A 20,901-nucleotide genomic window follows, 5' to 3' on the forward strand; every position below is an offset into this window, starting at 1 on the left:
GTCGCCATCGTTTCGTACATTCAATTCATTTCGATCGACACATACACACGAGCTGAAAGAAGAAAACCGACAAAGACAGGGAAGATGCGAAAGAGAGATGCGCGCGTGCTAATGCAAGCGAATGAGCGAGCAAGAAATGAAATCTAATAAATTTCCATTCGCATTTGAAATTAAATAGAAAAATAACAAATGATCCCACTCGAATGCTCATTTCTTGCTTGTGGTATTTGTGGCATAACTTTCTCTCAATTGTTTGCCTTAGAATAGTCGATGTGTTTTAATCTTAGTCTTCGGAAAAAGAAAATACCCATTTGGTAGCCAAAAGCACCTGTGAGTCGATCGATCCAGAGGTATCTGATGATGATTTAAAAAAGAATGTCAGACCAAAACGGCGAAAAACATTCAAATGAAAATCGAATAAAAATCACGTCAGAATGAATGATCTCGATTTTTTTTTTTAAATTTTCATTGTGGCCCGAGCTAGACAATTTTATAGCCGTAAAAATTTTCCATCCCAAAAAAATATTGTCTTATTTGAATTTCTTTGCTTTCCATGGACTGGCATTATAATGGCGACATCTATGGTCAAAGCTCCGAAACTTGAGCGCAACTTTTGAACTTTTTATCGCAAAATAAACGAAACTTAAATTAGAAAGTTTTTTTAACAGGAGCGAAAAGAAAATCTAAAAATAAAACTTAATTTATCGAATGCGATTGCCAGGCAGTTTCTGGCGCCAATTTCTACGTTACTCATAGATACAAAAGAAAATATTATTGTTGTTTTTTTCTCCTTTTTCTCTGATTTCTTGTTTGCATAATTAAAGCCCCCGCATTTTATCGATACATCGAATGAAGCATAATTTTTAATTACTTTAATTGAAATGTACTTATTGCAAATGTTATTCGTCCTGAATGCCATCGTCGTCCTTGACACATGTGCACTCGATTTCTGTACGACACACAAAAACAATCGGAAAGATGTACAAATCTAAATCTAAAGATGCTTTTTCTTGTCAAACGCGAAGCGCGCACACTGAATGTTTCCACAATTCTGTAAGAATCAAATTCAATTTATTTCTGTTCGTGTGCTGAAAAAAATGAGATGCTGTTGAGGCAAGGTGTATATGAAAAAGAAAACCGACGATGTTTACAACGAGCACGTTTATTTTGACGGTTTGAGTTGTGTTTATTTATCATTTTTCCCGGTGCTAACTTCCATCTATTGAAGCGTTTTCACGTGTGCCATGCGCTCCAATTCTCTTTTTCGATTCGGTTACGAATGACAGAACAAAAACAACATCTTATCCACATACATATTTCAGAGAAGTGTTGTTTGCTGCGATTGCAAATTGACGGCGACAATATTCCATTAAAAATTAAGCATGAACGGCGGCTAAACGAACGGATGAATTTTATAATTTCCGTAGCTATTGTCTATGATTTCCTCAATGAAAAGCGACATTAAGGTGAACAGTTGCACTTTTGAACACAATTTTCTCTTCCGTTCATTTTCCACACACATTCGACATCCTTCATTTGCAGTGGTGATTTCCGTTTGTGTACGCTTTTTTTCCCATCATCTTCTTTTTCTGTTCGATTTGTTTTGTGACAGCACCGCCACTGGACACAGCAAATCCAACTGAGTGACGAGAAAGAGAAAAGCTGAGTAAACTTTTTGTTGTTGTTGCAAAAAGTACACATTAGTTTTGCTGCCGACGTGTCTGTAGCAATTGTAAGTATAGCAGTGAAAAAAAAAATGCGAAAAACAAGAGTAAAGAGAACGAGAGTAAAGCACAACCAGAAGAGAAGAAAAAGAAAAACACGGACATGGAAACCTGACACCTGCGCAATTGCAAACGAAAGTATACAACGAACATACTGATTGAACCAAAATAGTATTTCTCTAACTCGCTGACTATCGGTTGTGTACAACTTTTTTTCCATTTATTGTTTTTTCTTTCCTCTTAAAAACAAATCATATTCAAACAAAACAACAACTAACAATCAACAGCAACAAGAAGATAACAAACGAAATAACCAAAAAATAAATAAAATTTGTCAATCTTTTTTCGGTCGTCTTTGGTCAAAAATAAATCGCATCATTTACTTTTGTTCGTTTTCTTGTGAATGATTTTCACATTTTTCCCGAATAGAGACGAAAACAAGGAACGTGTATATTGTAGTGATTTCATTTAAATGTTTTCAATTAAAAAAATTTGACGGTCACAAAAATGTTTTTCGAAAATGTTGCAAGTTAGAGGTAGAAAAGACGTAGAAAAATAACAAATCACATTTTATGTATTGTTAGCCGCGTTTTTGCTTGCTGGTACAAGCTGTCTCCGCGGCGCGCACACACACAAGGTGAACAAACGAATAAAAGTGTGTTGGCATTTTTCGATTTCTAACGGTACGCGACACATATATTTTGCCAATCGTCTGGACGAAATGAAATTTATGATTCGAAGAAAATTAGACTGCCATTAAACCATAAAATATGCGGTCACATCTATCTTGAGCATAAAATAATTTAGTTCCATAGAGTTTATAACCATTTTGTTTTTTGTTATTGTTATTTCATGATGAATATGAGGCAATGAAGCCTGTGAAAATATACACCGAATCAATCAAAATAATCACATATTCATAATAAAATTTCCTTGCAATTATTTTTATTTATATATGCATATATATTATGTTTTAGTTATTTATTTGGCTGATACGAAATGCAATTCAAAGAGCAATCAAAACCCACAAAAGAAAAACGAATAAAATTCGAAATTTGTATATTTTTGTAGTAAAAAAAGGAGAAAAAAATTTAAGAAGAAGAAAAAATCGTAAAAGAACCCCAAACGCAGTACATATATGTACATTATATAGAACAATGTGTTTACAATTAGTTTGTTGAAAGTTTGTTGTTATTTACTAAAAGAAACTAAAGTTTTTCGTAGGATATTTTGATTTGATATTCACGTGACAGCACGTGCCAGATAGTTTTGCTTAGAGTCTTAGTAGCGTGCACGAAGACTTTGATTTCATTCAAATATCGACAAGTAGTTGCAATTATATCACGAATTAAACCAAAAATTATTAGCTTAATTGTAACAATAAGTAAGCCGCAAATGAATTTGTCGTTTTTTTCAATATCAATTCGAATAATACACACATACACACACATATTTTTGCTATAAGTGAGATAATTCGAAAGAAAGGAGTTTTCAATTGAAAAAGAGCATGAGTGTTGTAGAAAAAAAGCGCGAACAGTGATAGGGATTCACTTGTGAGATTGCGATGTTGTTGTTGCTTTTTTTTATCCTGCTATTCGGATCAACAATTAAACTACTCGCTCAATGTCCTGTGATAAAAAAGACAGTGGTGAATTGAATAATTTTTTTAAAAATCGCAGTAGCTGCAACTCTAAGCAACAGAAACATCAAACCAAATTTTATGGTAAGTTCCCAACCGGTTGTGTGTTGAGATGCAAAAATGTGCTCCACAACATTGATTTGAAAATCGTGTGTGACCTTATCGTGAGAATTCAATTGGCATGAAAGCCTGAAAATCGTCTGAATTATTCATGTGAATGGTTGAAGTTCAGTGTTTGTCTTTAATTTTGATTAATGTCTCAAATGCCAATAATGTGGCTTTGTCACGTTACACGTTGACACATTGAACCGCTCACAATCGTGTATTTACAATTTTGAACGGGTGTGTGCTATGAATCTATGCTATACATATGTGCCGCATGCATTATAGTTTGCGATTTTCAACCGAATGAAATTCCAATGGACAAAAACCATGGCGAACTTCCAACGCTTGTTGAGTGTGGGCCATGGGGTTGTTGGTTTTTTTTACAACACCATCATAGTGACGATGGCGATTTCACGCGTTCAATTCATATACACTCTGCATTCCGCCTCGTCCCAACATCCTTCAACCATTACGGCTTATTATAATATAAATTATGCAAATGATCCCGAACACGGAACGTTACTGATTGCCAAGTTTATTCTAGTGTGGTTGATGTAATTTCACGGCGGCGCCGTATTTTTTTTCAATTTCATTTGTTTGCTTATTTCTTGTTTCACTTTAATTATTTTCTTTTTCTACCTCGGCCACGGTAGTGTTCATTTCATCCAAAATGAAATTGTCGCCGAGCACAAAAATTCATCGCATACAACAACCACCAACAAAACACTATGAAACACGAATTAAACATACATATATGTATATATTTCAAGCTGATTGCTTTTTTTACTCAAACGATCCTGAATTATGTAACAACATTTTGACAAACCGACACAGTCATTGTCACATCGTCAACGGTTATCCACCGGTTTTAAATTTTTATTAACATTCATAAATTGTTTTATACATTTTTCAATGTCATGTTCAGTGCTTCATGTTATTTCTTCATTGAATCAATCATTGTCATATTTTGATACGAGGACAATCAACGAAGAACGAGAGAAAAAAAAGCACAAGGTATATATTGTCATTTCATTCTGCTGTTTGATCATTTTTCATCGAAAAAAAGAGCACGAATTCATTGTTAGGAGGGAATAATTGACATTTTACTGCATCTTTCATCTCCTGGGCTGTCGGATTTTTCATATCGAAAAGAAAATTCATTTATTTTAAATGATCGATCCATTGAATTGTTAGGTTTTTTTTGTTTTAATGGAGCATAAAAGAAAATCCTTCAAAGAGTATGATTTTTGTAATTCTAAAATCGATTGTATCCCATTCAATCGTAATGAAGGATAATGTTTCGTTTGTTTTAATTATTCCGGCCACATATTTTATGTATTTCGACCGTAGTAACTATAGTAAACGATATTACAACTTTGTTATTGATAACAAGTGGTTTTTCCCTCAACCTTGCAGGTAACCATTTCCAGTAAACCATGATGAATATGGATTTTAATTTGGATTATGTTGATGGAATATTCAGTAAAAAAGTCATAATATCAAAGGAGATATGCTTCGGCTGATGGTTCCCGTATTGTCGTTATTATTATTATTATTTTTTTATTTTTAATTGACTTGGCGACAATTGAATCCAGAGACCAAGAACGACCAGAAATGTAACCGAATTTTTAAACGCCGTAATAATGTGACAATATATAACATAAAACTGAATCATTTACAACAAACACAACATAACAAACATCAACACGTAAAGCAACCGAGAAAGAAAGCAAACGACGAAGTTAAATATAACGCGATCATTGTCAATTTTGTGAGAAAAAAAAAACCGAAATAAAATCAATCTAATTAATTAGTAATTGATTGTTCTGAGGTGTTATCCCATTTGTTAAACAAAAACGCAATTACACAATTACATATCAATTATCACATTCACACAACCAAATAAAATATCAACAATCAATTTATTTTTTCATCTTGCAAAAAAGTACTTTGCATACGTTATTACACATACACACATACACAATTCACAAAATTTCATTCAATTTAACGGCGAATGAGAAACAAAAAACCATTTATTGTATTACGCGAAAACGCTCGAAAGAATATACATTGCAAATGCTTTGACTGTTTAATTTTGGTAAATTGACGTCAACCGTATTATTCATGTGCTAAGTGTGCTTGCTTCCAAAATACGCTATGGGAAATGGAATGGATAAGGTGAGTTGGCCTTGTTGTTGTGGAAATATTATGCATTTTTAAATGTAAAACAGCGTTGATGCTTTTAATGTACACGGTATTTTCAATCATTTAGGTCCTTCCCGGTTTGTATGTTGGCAATTATCGGGACTCAAAAGATCAGCAACAATTAGAGAAATTTAATATAACGCACATTATTGCCATTCATGATAGCCCCCGAAGACTTATACGAGTTAGTATTTGAAGTTTTTTTTTAAGATTTTAATTATTTTTGTCATTGCAAATCGAAAATTTGTTTTACATAAATTTTGAATATTTTCCGGACCCAAATATGTCCCAAAAATGTTCTAGGGAAAAATCAAACAATTTTTTTGCCTCAAAAATGTTGATTCATCGAATTTTTTTCCATTTCATCAAACAGGATAAACATTATTTATGCATTATGGCATCGGACACACCGGACCAAAATCTATCACAGTATTTTTCTGTCTGCAATGATTTTATACATGCAGCCCGTTTGCGTGATGGTAACGTTTTGATACATTGTTTAGCGGGAATGTCACGTTCGGTTACGGTTGCGGTTGCTTATATTATGTCTGTAACCCAATTATCATGGAAAGAAGCATTGAAAGTGGTTCGAACAGGACGATCGGTTGCCAATCCAAATCAAGGATTTCAATTTCAACTGCAAGATTTTCAGGAAAATAAATTGACCGAAGTAAGTTATTTTGATTTAAAAAAAAGCCGATGGAATTGGTTCAATAGAATGCGGCAAACGGGGATGTTTCTAATGTTTGTTGTTTTAATTTCGCAGGAACGAAAACGTTTGAAAGAGCGTTTTCCAACATTGTCGATGGAGTTATCGGACAAAAATTTGTGCACAGTGGCTTTGAACAGTTATGAACAACTATTATTAAATAATGATATTTGTGAAGGAAATTGTGTGAGAGGTCAAAGCTGTCCAACAGGTGCCAATGAGAAATATACATTTTATTTTAATTTACCACAAATGATTCCTTCCCATACTCATATGCATCAAAACATTGAACACGAATCACTCATTTCAGTCATCAATATGCATTCATTTGTATTGAACAAACATTTTAGATAGCATTGCATAGAAAATATTGTTAAAATCATGCAAATTGGATGAATTTCAAGTGTATTTACATTAATTTGCCTGCATTTTTTAAACCAAAATCATGAAAATAATCTGATTGTAAATTCTAATTGTTATTTGGTTGATTTTGATTCAATGACAATGTCGTTGTCAAAAATGTGGCTTCAAATTTATTTGAGACAATTATTTCAATCATTTTTATTGCAATAATCATTCACAATAATTGAACATATTTATATAAACAACAATGTCATAAAATCATTTTAACAAATAGTGCACCTATTCTCAAATAATTTGATTGAAGATTCGTTCAGATTATTCTTTACTGAAATTCAAAGGAGAAACTGGCACAGAAGTAACCGAAATTCGACTCAAACCTTGACTTCGGCGCCATTTTGTCTCTTGAATTAAAAGCATTGATTTAATCAATTAGCATCGTATTAGTTTTCGTAAAATAGACGAGTACAAAGTAAGACTGCAGTGATTGTGATATCCAGCTTATCTTAATGCCTAAAAAAAGAATTGCTTATTTTAACATTTCATTTAGTTTGTCGACAATAATAAGCCATATAAAAATGGTGCAATGTTTCTTTTGTTACGTATAGTTTTTGGTTCAGTTTTTAGTGATGCATTTTAAACACTGATTATCACCAATAAAAACAAAATCACTAGAAGAAATGTTTAAACATCACATTGTGTTTTTATTTAATTATAGCTAGGCCTTATTTCATTGGTTTATAGCAATATATAACTGAAATCGAATGGAAAAATGCAAATCAGCATTCGATTCAGTGTGATTCGGTTGCGAGCTTTTTGAATTTGTGAATGTGACCTTTTCGTTTTCGCAGTCGCTTATTACACTTGCTTTATAGAACACTTTGAACAACATGTTACTTGCTCTCCTTACTTGACCAACACTTCAGAAAAATTTTGTGCATTTTACAATCACTTGATGTTTTTGAAATACTAACGAAAAATGCATGCTAAGCCCAATCCACTCCCTATTTCTCTCTCTCTCTCTCTCTCTCTCTCTCTCTCAACTACTCAAATGATTTTTGTTGCACATAAGAATTGCTCATTTATTACGATGCAACATATGCCATTTAGTCTATTTAGAGTAAATTATCAGGTGTGCATGCCGAATTAAAAATGTACATAATCGGGAAAAAATCTCAAGTCACATGCTCACGTATTATACAAAGACACAGCAAAACAATAAAAATAAAAAAATAAAATTCAAGTTGGTCACATAATTAATATTCACTCAACTGGTTCAATCAATGCGATACAATAAAGGGGTTTGCAATGCGGATACAAGACAGGGTATTTTTCGAAAGAAATCAAATGCATCGCGATCACGACTGTCGATCAATCAAAATCGACAATCATCATCATGTCCATCATCACCGCGACAAGGTTTGCGACAAAATAACAGCACATCATCATTAAGTCAACTCGATGGAAATGCATCGAGTACATCATCTTCATTGCACCGAAGTGCAAGCACAATGAGTGCAATTCGACCACGAAGTAGTCCATCTGGTCTATTTTCATATACAGGTATTTGAATGTTCAGTCGATATTATGTTTGAATTGAAAAATAAATGATATTCTTAACACAAGGATCCGCTCCGCCGTCCGTCCATGGATCGCGCGTTGATTTATCAAATTTGGACAAGGGTTCGGCCATTTATTTGGGCTGTACACCGCCACGACAAAATAGCTTTTCGGCTACAAGTGTGGTCGCTCCAGCGACTGGTGCCATTAGCAAATTGTCGGGCAGTCGAGCAAGTGGAGTCGGAGTATCAAGTTTATCGATCAGTGGACGATCAACAAAATCACCGAAAAATACGCCACCGGCCAGTCCAAAAAAGAAGAAAAATCAAACCAAATTGACTTCAAAAAATAAAATGACTGCCTCAACAACGACACCGTCATCAAACCAAAAGTAAAAGAGCATTTAATGAAAATAAAGCAAATCTCACATGTTTTTTCCCCTTTTGTTCAATTCTTTTTTAGATCGAGTCCAGCGAAAGCATTAAAACCAACGACCGGAGAAAAATCGAAACCACCAATGACGAGCTCAGCTGCTAAAATAGACAAGAAAAAATCATAAAAGTTCGATCTCTTTTTCACGTGACATTTAACCTAAAAAACAAAAAACAAAGTACATACATATTTTTAGTGACCTGTTTTTGATGAGAGATGCATTTATTTAGCAGTAACACACTATTTACTTAGATGTAATATCGACAGACAAACAAACAAGCAAAAAAAATCGCCTTCAAACACTTTATTTGATTATTTGAAATTGTGCCATTGTTGTGTCACTGTCGCCGAACTGTGATGCAAATAATTTTTTTATTGTGACAAATGTGTCAATTTGAAGTGATACAACATATAATAGATGAGATAGTATGGTTAAGAATGATTTTATGAATTGTCTTAAGACGAACCGCATGGAATGGTTGATTGAATCGGAGTACAAATTGAAATAAATAACAACAACAACCAAATAGAGAAAGAAAAAAATGAAAAAAGAATTTAAACCATCGATAGAAACTAGGACCCACGTAAGCATCTCAGGCGCACGTCAAACGCGAAAGTTCGTTCCACATGGAATGCCACCGCTCAACTTTCAACATTCACCTTTAAACAAAATTGTTGCCAAACTAAAAAGAAATCATTAAGCAAATCACTTAGACGCTCATCGTATTATGGCATACGCTCATATGGCATGCAACGCTCTTTCAAACTGACGAGGCACACGATCAACTTTTATCACTAGATATATATCATAATGATCTTATCCAATATGATGAAATATATATATATATCATAAACTCAGCTTTAATTCGAATTCAACTATATGAAGAGGAGAAAGATTTACAAATATAAGGGATCCAGTTACATTTGAATTATACACCGAATATAAAATATTATAATGTGAAAAGAGAGTATGTATATAGATGTGAGTTATACATTAGATAAAAGCTTTAGAGAATTGTGCATTTGATAGAACTAACAAACATGAGAAAAAATATTGTAAACGAATTATGCATAAATGCAGTGTTCTAGTTCATTTATTTTTTTTACGCATTTCCGGAACTATGGACAAGACTGAACTATTAAAAAAAAAAAAACGGTTTTATTGTAAGAGTAAATTAAGTTCGACACTTTTTGGCGCAACAATGGCAACAATTTGTTTCTTCTTTTCAATTTAACTAAAGCAACCAATCCAAATTTGTAACTCCTAGGAATATATTTGCAAATCAATTTTTTCAAAAAATGAAAATAATGCAATGCCAATCTGTTAATATGTACAATGAACCCAACAAAGTGCTTTCTTGATGAGTTGAATAAAATCAGTTTGCTTAGTTGAATCATTTTAATTTTTTTTTCTCTCTCAAAAACTGAAATTACACTGGTGAAAAACATACTAAAGTGGCGTAAGTATCACCGTTAAAATATTTTTCTGGAATATTTTTAAACTTAAACATTCTGAAGCTAGGGGCTTAATTAAAAAATTTCAACGACTGAATTCTATAATAATATATAATTAACTGAATTTTTCTGCAAACGAATGAATTCCGGTGAATTCTACGGCGAGTTCATTCAAATATGTGAGATAGTGGTGAATAGTTTCTGCTGGCAATTACTGCAATATTTATATTTTGTGTAACAAAATTGTAAATGTTTTTTTTAATAAAAATTAATTTTATTTACAATTTTGAGCGATTTTCTATCGAAAACAATCGGAAATATTGAAAAAATAATAAATTAAAAAATATTGCGGTTATCATAACCTCACTTTATTAAATTGACACATTTCATTTTATTCACACGAATTCACCGAACTCATCAATAACCACTCGATTCAAAAGTGTGAATTTACGTGAATTCCTGTGAATTTTTTTGCCGTATTAAGCCCCTAGTTCTGAAGCGTTGCAAAAGCGATGACATTTCCTGTAATTTGGTGTAAGAAAAATTGACGAAACAAAGAATACCATTTTCAACATAATAAAAAATATTTCAAATGGTGTCAACTGTACATCAAAAAACCACCAGAGAAACAACACGGTTCAATATTCTATAATGTAAGCCTACCAGATTTTTTCCGGGTCGATTTGGTCTAGTAAAATTCAGACTTTAAAAGTTTTGAGAATCTAATTTTTTTTATCAAACAGCTGAACAAGTTTCATCAGTTTTTAGCCATACAAAAGTACAAATTCTTTGAAATTAATGTGAAAAATTCACATTTTTATTGAATCCGAGAACCTATGTCGGACGATTTAGAGACCGAGTCGATTAATATTTAAAAACATTTTCTTGTAAATTTTATTTCTCATGGTTAGAAAATTTTTTATCTAAAAAAACAAAAAACAAAAATAGGGCACATTTGAACCGTTGAGAAATATAGATACCTTCATTAAAGTTAACCATAAAACTGCAACATGTCCATACATTTTTTGTATGGTTCATTTATCTTGTACTTTTTATTTCTACTTGAGAAATAATCTTGTACTTTTACGCATTTCGTTATCAAAATAAGAAATAGTATATGCAATACTCACAATTACTATAATAATTAACAAAGTTTCCTTAAAATCATTGCTCAGTTAAAATTGATAAAGTAGTCACATCAATTGTATTTGGAAAAAATGAAAGCCTCAATAGTTTTAGTGTTGTTTTCACTTCGATTGTGTTATTCAACTCCGCCGTCGTGTATATTATTTGATGATTCAACGAATTCAGTAGAGTTTTACTGTGAGAACTTCAATGGAAGTGTACCCAAAAGTTGTACAACTTCAAAAAACATGCATTCAAATTGGGAGTCAGTGATTGGAGGATGTGATATTGAATTTATTTCGGAGACAATAAAAACGGTGAACAATTCAAATCAACGACACTCAATTGATATTTCATATTCAAAATATGTAAAATTGAGTTCGCTTAATATCGAAAACACGCTTTAAATGAATGTGGTTGAAATCAATGTGTCGCACAATCAATTATATGAAGTACCAAATATATTTTTGGATTCATTTCATGAACTCGAAGAGATCGATTTGTCTTACAATCATCTAAAAAAGTTGAATTATATTCATTCGAAGTTTTTTATAAATTGCAAAAGATCAAGCTATCAAATAACCACATAGAAGACATTGACGTGGATGCATTTTCAAATTTTAGACAATTAAAACATTTGGATTTGTCCAGCAATTGAATTAAAACTTTCGATCATTGGCGTTTTTTAAGTGAATTCAATGTCGGTTTACATCTCGAAAATAAAACAATTCAAAAACTCAGCAGCTATGATCATGAATTCATTCCAGAAAGTGTTTCAATAATAATTTCATGGTCAAATGTTGAAAGATTCAATCACAGCAATGAAATCCCTACTACCGTGCTAGATGGTGTCGACACGAGTGGACGGATTTTTAAATTTATTTGAACGACGCCATGTTACTATACTTGTCCATTACAACGTACATGTAACAGAAGAAACACACAGTCCATGTCCTCGCTAGTGGACATAAACGATTTGAACCGTCAATGTGAACTAGATCAAGTATAGAACTTTACATGGGATCATATACGATGAATATGGATTACACAGTCTGTTTCAAAATACCGTCACCAATGTCGACACCATTTGACATCAAAATTTTGACAATAAAAATATGTGTTATTTGTGTTGTCGTTTCATTGCTGTGGATTCAATATATACTACACGCCGTTTCGTTTCGTCAGGAGTGCCAGTTATGAAGGACTTCTTATAGCTGCAAACGGAAAATTTGAAATTCATTGCGATAAAGAAAGTTTCAAAAACATCGAAACACTTTGGATCGAAAATACACAAATTGAAAATGTTTCGATAATACTAGACTGCCTTGGACCATCGATTTAAACATTGTTTGTGAATAACAATTTCTTGGGTGAACTTAATCAAACCGTATTTCAACGATTCACTAATTTACAATGGTTTCACCTTTCCAACGCGAGTTTAGTGAATTTTGATTTCAGTATCATGAAGAAGAGTAAACAATTAGAAGTGCTTGATATTTCATTGAATAACTTAACGCACGTGAATGATGCATCAGTTTTGAATACTTTCGATTATTTTGATATCAGTAATAATCAACTGAATGATACAATTGAAGTAATTCAATATTTACCCGAACTGTTATATGTAGATCTTTCTGGTAATTTTATTGGAACTTTAAATGAGACACATTTTCAGACCGGTTCAAATTGGAGAACTTTGGATTTAAAAAATACCAACTTGCACATCACCAAGTTTAATCCATTCAAGAAACTACGAAATTTAGTAACGCTCGATATTTCACATAATAATTTGGAAAATGTTAATTTCGACATACTATCAATTACTTTAAAACAATTATCTCAATTTTATGCTTCTAATTGTAAAATCAAATCTGTTTCGCAATTAGATCATTAGATCTTTCGGGCAATATTGCCGGTGAGCTAAATGCAAAGGAGCTTTCCTATTTTGATATACGTGGAGTTCAAATATTTTTCACTAATGGCGACACTAATAACTTGTATTTCACTGTAAAACTGAAGGGATTATAAATTAATCTTTTTGGATTGTTTTAATAAAAAAACCAAAAGGATTAAATTCTAATCCTGAACGTACGTGGGAGCATACCATAAAACTCTTGCTTGCTCAAGCAGTTTTTTCTTTGGCTGCTGCTGTTGCTCGCATTGCTCAAAATTTCAAAAAAAAAATCACTAATTAGCTCAAATAACTTTTTCGCGTTGAGATATATTAAATCAGAGTAGAAATAAAAAAAAATATTCGTCTTCTGTGGTTTCGAACTCTTGACCGCAACTATTTGGTATGGTAAAATTCGGCACGTCAACTGATAAAGCCAACGAGTTTCTTATTGAACAACACGCTATAGTGACACACATCGTATGACTCGTATATGAACAGCGTGCACCTACTATGCTGTTTATCGTACACGCTGTTTATATACGAGTCATACGATGTTGTTTATTCTTTTTCTCGTCATTTCATTAAAAGGCGCAGAAATGGTGCGGGCACCTTTCAAAAGGCGCCGATTGTTCGAACGGGACGGCATTCAAGAAATTGACCTTCAATTCATTCCAACTCAGATTCAAAGTATATACTTGAACTGTAATAAACTTACAATAAAATATTAGCCGTTTTCTCGCACTCTCTGATTTGGAAATCGACAAAGATTGTTTATCTTATGAATATATAACGGAGTTCAAACGTAATTTTACGGGTTTAACTTTTTTCGAAGATACATTTTCACAGCGGAATAATATCGATTGTGGTCGTAGTAATCAAAATATAACAAAAATTGATTTAAATACACCACTATAATTAGATTAGAGCATGTGACATCAACCTTTGTAGCCAGTGAGAGCTCATTTGATGCCAACATATCAACGGAACCCAGCGTCTATGCTGATCCAACAGAACCTAGCATCGCTCAAAATGCATCATCAATTGAAGTTTCATATCCGTTGACAACTAAAAAAATATACTTCAACAACTATGAATATATCGACTGAATCGAATGTTCGTGATGTTATGCCAAATATAACAAGCACACCTGGAATTACAACAGATACGACCCCGATATCCTCAACTGCATACATAATTGTTATTGTCGTTTTGATCGTCGTTATCCTCATATTTTGTGTTTGTGCAGTTTATTTTTTAAAAGTGATTCAAAACACAACTAAATGGAGATAGAGTATATAGCGGCCACAAACACCATTTATATTCAATAAGAGATTGTATTGTTTAATCATTGTTTACAACACCAACATTATTTGATATTTTAATAAATTCAATTTATTTGTATTCTGTACACCGGCTCATTACGTTTATTTTCACTAATCTCCGAGCTATTTCAACTAATTTAGCTCTCTCAAAAATTCTTAAATTGGTTAAAAGTTATTATTTTAACATGAATTTGACAGTGAAGTCCATATCGTGAGTATCGAAATAACTGTTTAAATATGAATATTGATATTAATTTTCAGTCAGGATAATAATTGTAAGTTTGCGAAAATATAATGAGCATCACTCAAAGTTCGGCTAACATGAATTAGCCAGCTATTTGGTAGTTACACCAATGGTGCAACACCACCATTTACGAGAAAAACTTTGCCAAATAGCGATCAAAATTACAAAATGATCTCTTATTTCATGAATCGTTCTTTTTATTGTCTTCCAAATTTGAATACAAATCATGACTATTTTCCATAACATGAATGTAAATATAGAAAATATCCATGTGATAAGCAGTATATGTTTAGTTTAATCGGACGGAGGTGTTTTCAATTCAACAGCATATGCACTACTCCAGTCTCGTTCGAAGACACTGGCTAAATCATTGCGTATCGACGGCACAGTCTCATTTCGGTCTGATCGTTCCTCCAATACTAGTCCAATCCCAGCCGTAGTGACAAAGTAATCGGCCGACCAATTTGATGTTCCAATATAAGCCGTATTATCAGTAACCATGAACTTATTGTGATTGACGCGTGTGAATGGAATTCGCGATTGATCATCTGTTGCTGGGCAAATGAATCGTCTCTGAAATGGCATCGAACACGTTTTACCCTCTGAAAGTAATTCAATTTTGACGGAATCTTACCACTTGAATGTCAACACCAGGATATGAGTTCGAAATGACCTTCAGTGAATTCAAGAAGAAATCTTGAGCTGGTCTTGAATGTTTCCACCATGAAATCAATAGCTTTACCGACACACCTCTTTCGATTGCAGCCGCACGCAGTGCATTGTCGATTATTGGCCAAAATCTACAAAAACAATTCAAATCAAATGAAATGGGATCTTTTTTTTTGAGAAAATGTTGACTAAACGTACTTTGGTCTTGCCGTATATTCAAACATGGGTATAAAGTCCATCACCGAGATATGAATGAATTTTTTAGCATTTTGAATCACATTTACAATGGCATTGATGTCCTGCGATCTACCGTCGGGGCTCATTGGTGGCGGTGAACTCTGAAATAATCGCCGATTAGTGAATTCACGAGTGAAAAAAAATATGGTTGCTTTACCGAAAAAAAATGTGCTCATTTTATATTGATTATTGAAACCGACTAGAACTGGATTCGAAGCATTTATCTTTGTACTATACTCGATTGGCCAACTCTTTGGAATTACTGCATCCTTTTCGCCCATGTCCCAGTATACATTGAAAATCTATGAAACGTCATCAACGAGACACGAACAATCGGTTATCAATACTCCAAGTTCTTTAACCTATACAAAATACGAATCAAAATGAGTGAAATGAAACAAATTAGTGATAATTTATAACAGTAACTCATTCGAGTGTCGTTCAGCGCGATAATTTTCGACTATACATCGATTGTCAAACCTGAGTTAGTGCTTTCCAATCCGTGTTGGCACTTCCAACATACATATGCTTTCCATCAACAATCCATAATTTTGTGTGCAGTACACCGCCACCAACTAATTTTGGAAAGTCTAACGATCGAACTTCAGCTGCTTTTTTCTCCATCAATTCTTCAGTATCCAAATTTGCTGAGACATCTGACTTTTGACTTTGAGCGATACGAATTTGAATGCCGTTTTTTGTGCCTGCCGACAATAGATTTTGGAAAATACTTTCACCCTGCCACGCTGACGAATGATTATAAGACACGGCTCCACTTAAATTCCAATAATATGAACCGATATCTATCGTTTTATTGGCCAACCTAATGAGACGTAACCAAGCGTTGTACGTTGACTGAAATAGTGGACTTCCATCGGCATAAACCATACCCTCCGGAATAGTTTCAACCAATTCAATACTATTTGAGAGAGAAATGAATACATTTCAATTTATAGAAAGAATTTGAGAAAAAAAATGATTCTTACTTGCAAGAGCTTAAGCATATATTTGGTGCTTCTTTATTGAATCGGGCATCAAATGTCTTATTTTTATAAACGCTCAATGTACCATTTGAAATGAATAGAAATATCGCCGCTAACGCCACGACGATGGCTAATATAAGCACGAGCACCCAACATAATTTGCGATGTTGATTGAAAAAATTGAATTTCATCATCGAAAAAAAATTATGAATTTGATGGTTTCAGATTATAAACTTCTTGACTAAACTAAGGTTAATTGTGATCTATTTGATAAGCTCTTTTTTACTGTTCTTCTAGCTGGTGCAATTGATTAGTTTATCTTTTTTATTGTAGCACAATTTATTTAGAGATAACGTAATTTAAAAACCATCATTGAAAATAAGATAATTTTTATAAGTATATTCTCACACACGCTTCAATCATTGTTAGCAAGTCATTAATTTTTGTCTTATTTTTTGAATCCTTAATCTTATTTTCATATTTGCGTTGACATTTTTGCAAGGGGAAAATCGGTACTGAAATACTAAATATACTCAGAAGTATTGAAAAGTACCGAAAAGTACCGAAACGTATCAAAACATACCAAAACGTACTAAATAGGTATTCGTTTCAAAAAAATAGTGAATAATTTTTTCATGTTTTCGACTGTCTTTTTGGTGTTACATGGCAAGCTTGTATGAAACTCTCGGAGACTTGGTATAGTGCACAAAAATATCGAAAAAAAAATTCACTTTTTTTGTGCATTATACCGAGTCTCCGAGAGTTTCATACAAGCTTGCCATGTAAAACCAAAAAGACAGTCGAAAACACGAAAAAATTATTCACTTTTTTTTAAACGAATACCTATTTGGTACGTTTTAGTACGTTTTGATACGTTTCGGTACTTTTCGGTACTTTTTAATACTTCTGAGTATATTTAGTATTTCAGTACCGGTTTTCCCCTTGCATTTTTGTAAAGTCAGCTAATAGTAAGATAAACTTCAAGACAGAGTCGTGCTTAGTGACAAAATTGATTAACTATCATAATTTTTTATTGTAGCTAATTAGTAAAGCCTTATTATTCCAAATATTTTTGATAATCTTAAGAAAACAAAAAATGAAAATCGCATTGACGCAACAACATATCAGGGTCAAAACTATTTGAAAGATGCAAAAAATGAACTATTTTTTACAAAATTCTTATAATTATTTACAACTATTGAATTCAAGCTCGACGCAATGGTTTAGTTTTGTCAAATTCACGCTTGCTTTCTTATATTATTTTTGGGCGGTAAGAATAATACCTTAAACTTTAGTTATTTTCATAACTGCTAATTTTAATCATAGCTTCTCTGAGAACATACAGATGTTAAAATAAATCATACTATCAAGTAGTATATTTTGGGGAAACATAAAATAAATGTGTGTCTGCAGCGAAATAGTGGTTTTTGCAGGAATATCTCTTCAAATTATTCTGTTATAAACACTTGTATTGCTGCAGACTGAAAACTCCGCAAAATATACCATTTGATAGTATGATTTATTTTAACATCTGTATTTTCTCAGTTATATAAGTCTTAACTAAATATAATCATAATCATTTATCATAATTATCAATTTGCCGAACTGTGATTTTTCATCAAATATTGAAATTTATTATTTGTCGTAATTCAAAAATGTAAAAAAAGGAAATGGTACTGGATCTTAAAGAAGTTCCCAATCCTCTGCATGAGGTAAGTAACCCTTGGTTTGAAGGCATGCTCCATGGATTAAAAATTTTTTGTTTGTGAAAAAACTGTAGGCCTAGGGTGAAAAGTATCCAACCCTTGTTTTTACCGAATTTCATCATGATTAAAAGTGCCAATTTGGTAAGTTACAAACTGACGTAAAAAATGTAATAGAATAGAATAAGCTGATGTGATTTTAAGTTCAACCTCTGATATTACGTTGTTTTAAACAGTCAATATATCGATTCTATCAATATTGATCTATTGATGCTGTAAATGATATTAAAATAAACAATATCACGCGTGAGAGTCAATAATATTGGAGTTTGTGTAGTTGACCAAATTTCACAGCCAAAATTTTTTAACAAATCGATAAAAACAATGAAAAAGGTATGGCCACTCCTTGCTCCAATGAGCCCATCTAATATGCGACGTTATATAATACGATGTACACGAATTGACGCTGTTCGGTAATATAAAGCCCTCAAAAAAAATATTATGATTGTTTGAAGTGAAAAGTGCCGAGTTATTATCATCGTTAATATGTGTGGCGCGCGTGTTCACTGCGGTCATAATGGAATACAATCAAAAATTGGTATTCGTTATGCCAATGCTGATGATGTTTTGACACTTTTTTGCCCGGTCAGAGTGCTGGTGGTGGTGGTTGTGGTGCCGGTAACCAATTTTACTTTTTCCTTTGCCATTATTAAGATACCGATCGTTTGTCTCTTTCGTGGTGCTGCTACATTTTCGTATATTTTACTCGAAATTTTATTTAGAAAATTGGTTTGCACACACGAGGTGTGGTCGTAGCCAATGCATACAAGCAACGGATTTTGATGGTGTTGTTCGCCGCATATTCAACCGACTCAATTGAATGACTCTCGAAACCGGCACATAAATATTGTCGCATAATATGACGACCGGGGCTACTGTGCTCTCGTAATACACTCTATTGAATGAGCGTAATTTTATTTATACAAAATAGATAGAATATTTTCCGATATTTTCTATTCCTTACGCATGTGGAAGCTAATGAAAACGCTTAATGGTACTCCAGTGCTATCTGAAGGCTTTTATAAATCTGACAAATAATAATAATTTGTTGCGAAGTAATCGAAAATAAAATAGATACAAACGTCAAAATGTGCATTGTTACAAAAAATAATCCGACTTTAAATTAACTGCTTTGAAAAATTGCGTGAAAGAGAGAGAGAAAATAGAAATTTCTTCAAACGAAATAGTCAATTTTCATACAGCGTTTGTGTGCCATACACATTTGCCATAACTTATGTTTAGTGCATGTATATTGTCGTTGTGGCTAAAAGACACACCCAACTATTGCATGACATCTACAATGTATTAGTCACTTCAATACAATGTGAAGGAAATATCGTATCATATAATCGGCCTCTGGCTCGAATCAACTTTGCTTCTATTTTAAGCGGGCACATCATTTGAAACAAAAGAATTTCTTCAAAATTAATGTGAAATCGATGATATTTGTAGCTCATTTAAACGGAATCAGTCAACACATTACGCTAAACGTTTTGATCGATCTTCTTACATGATTTTGACAATATTTCTCGATTTTATGCAGTTTTTTTTATTAGCTGATTATTTTTCGTCAGTTTTTCCATCAACTTTTGGTCTTATCTTTTTTTTTCAAACTCTCCAAAACATTACCAATGTGCTGAATTGTAGATTTTCTTTCGAAAGACCTTTACATTACCTTTAGTTATATTAGCCTTACCTTATCAAATCTATAGATAAAAATGATTTTATATTAGAAAAATTATATCAGAAAAAAATGCAAAATTGTAGTAACAAATGGCAAAAGGATAGAATATCCGTTTTTTTTACATAACAACCTTATCTTGTAAATGTCACGGAAATGTCATCGCCTTAATAATGTTCCGTATGTTTTTTTTTGCTCTGTTAATAATGTTGTTGGTTATAAAATGTGCGATTGTTTACGCTTAATAAAAACCTTTGCGTCAAATTGGAACGTGTGCAAAGCCATATTCAATTTGGTTGCCTCATTAAATGTCGAGACACACGGCAAATGAAACGATATTTGATGGAATGAATGCATCTTGTCTTGGATTTGTTCTGCATAATATAAAATAGGTGTTAAAATGGTGAAAATGACGCGTATGATAGAAATATGATGAGTTGGAGTCGGCTGGTCGATGGAGGACTCCCTTTTTTCCCGTTTCAAATTGTCTATTATGCATCATGAATCAGCAACAAATAACCCGATTAAGTGCGACGAACCATATAAACATCAATTTTTATGTGCATTATGTGCATGGAACAACAACAGTGATATGATGTCCTAATATCTAAGGCACGCGTCCCATTTTTATGAAGCGTCTGAACTTTTTAAAAGCACTTAAAAACGTTAATAGGACACGTTAACACCTATTTCAAACATGTCAATCAATTTGCCCCGAATGATTGGCAACGCAATAATCATCATCGCGGATGGTTATCATAAACGTACGTAATGGCGCGCTTAATGCGGTCTAT

The 20,901-nt window shown here is 32.9% G+C and overlaps 2 protein-coding genes across 3 annotated transcripts; one reads left to right on the forward strand and one right to left on the reverse strand.

Annotated features, from left to right (window-relative positions):
* The first annotated feature begins 2,042 nt into the window (after positions 1–2,042).
* On the forward strand, positions 2,043–10,128 carry LOC116345357 (dual specificity protein phosphatase 12). 2 transcript variants are annotated; one of them, XM_031774649.1, is made up of 8 exons: positions 2,043–3,447; positions 4,885–5,646; positions 5,741–5,857; positions 6,047–6,343; positions 6,440–6,593; positions 8,042–8,305; positions 8,369–8,693; positions 8,765–10,128. In XM_031774649.1, exons 2-8 carry the CDS (start codon positions 5,626–5,628, stop codon positions 8,859–8,861), a joined length of 1,275 nt encoding a protein of 424 aa, XP_031630509.1. In that variant the 5' UTR covers positions 2,043–3,447; positions 4,885–5,625; the 3' UTR covers positions 8,862–10,128. The 2 variants fall into 2 exon arrangements, with proteins under 2 accessions (XP_031630509.1, XP_031630519.1); XM_031774659.1 differs by lacking the exon at positions 2,043–3,447 and adding an exon at positions 4,394–4,482.
* A 4,820-nt stretch (positions 10,129–14,948) lies between these two features.
* Positions 14,949–16,896, reverse strand: LOC116346066 (phospholipase D3-like). The gene is given in 5 exon segments (XM_031775976.1): positions 14,949–15,347; positions 15,409–15,574; positions 15,642–16,042; positions 16,161–16,599; positions 16,667–16,896. Coding segments are annotated over 5 exon segments (1,476 nt in total). The 5' UTR covers positions 16,858–16,896; the 3' UTR covers positions 14,949–15,068.
* Between the last annotated feature and the right edge of the window lie 4,005 nt (positions 16,897–20,901).

Source organism: Contarinia nasturtii, unplaced genomic scaffold, assembly GCF_009176525.2.
Source record: "Contarinia nasturtii isolate CC-2019 unplaced genomic scaffold, AAFC_CNas_1.1 Cnas_scaffold_129, whole genome shotgun sequence".
NCBI classification, from domain to species: domain Eukaryota; kingdom Metazoa; phylum Arthropoda; class Insecta; order Diptera; family Cecidomyiidae; genus Contarinia; species Contarinia nasturtii.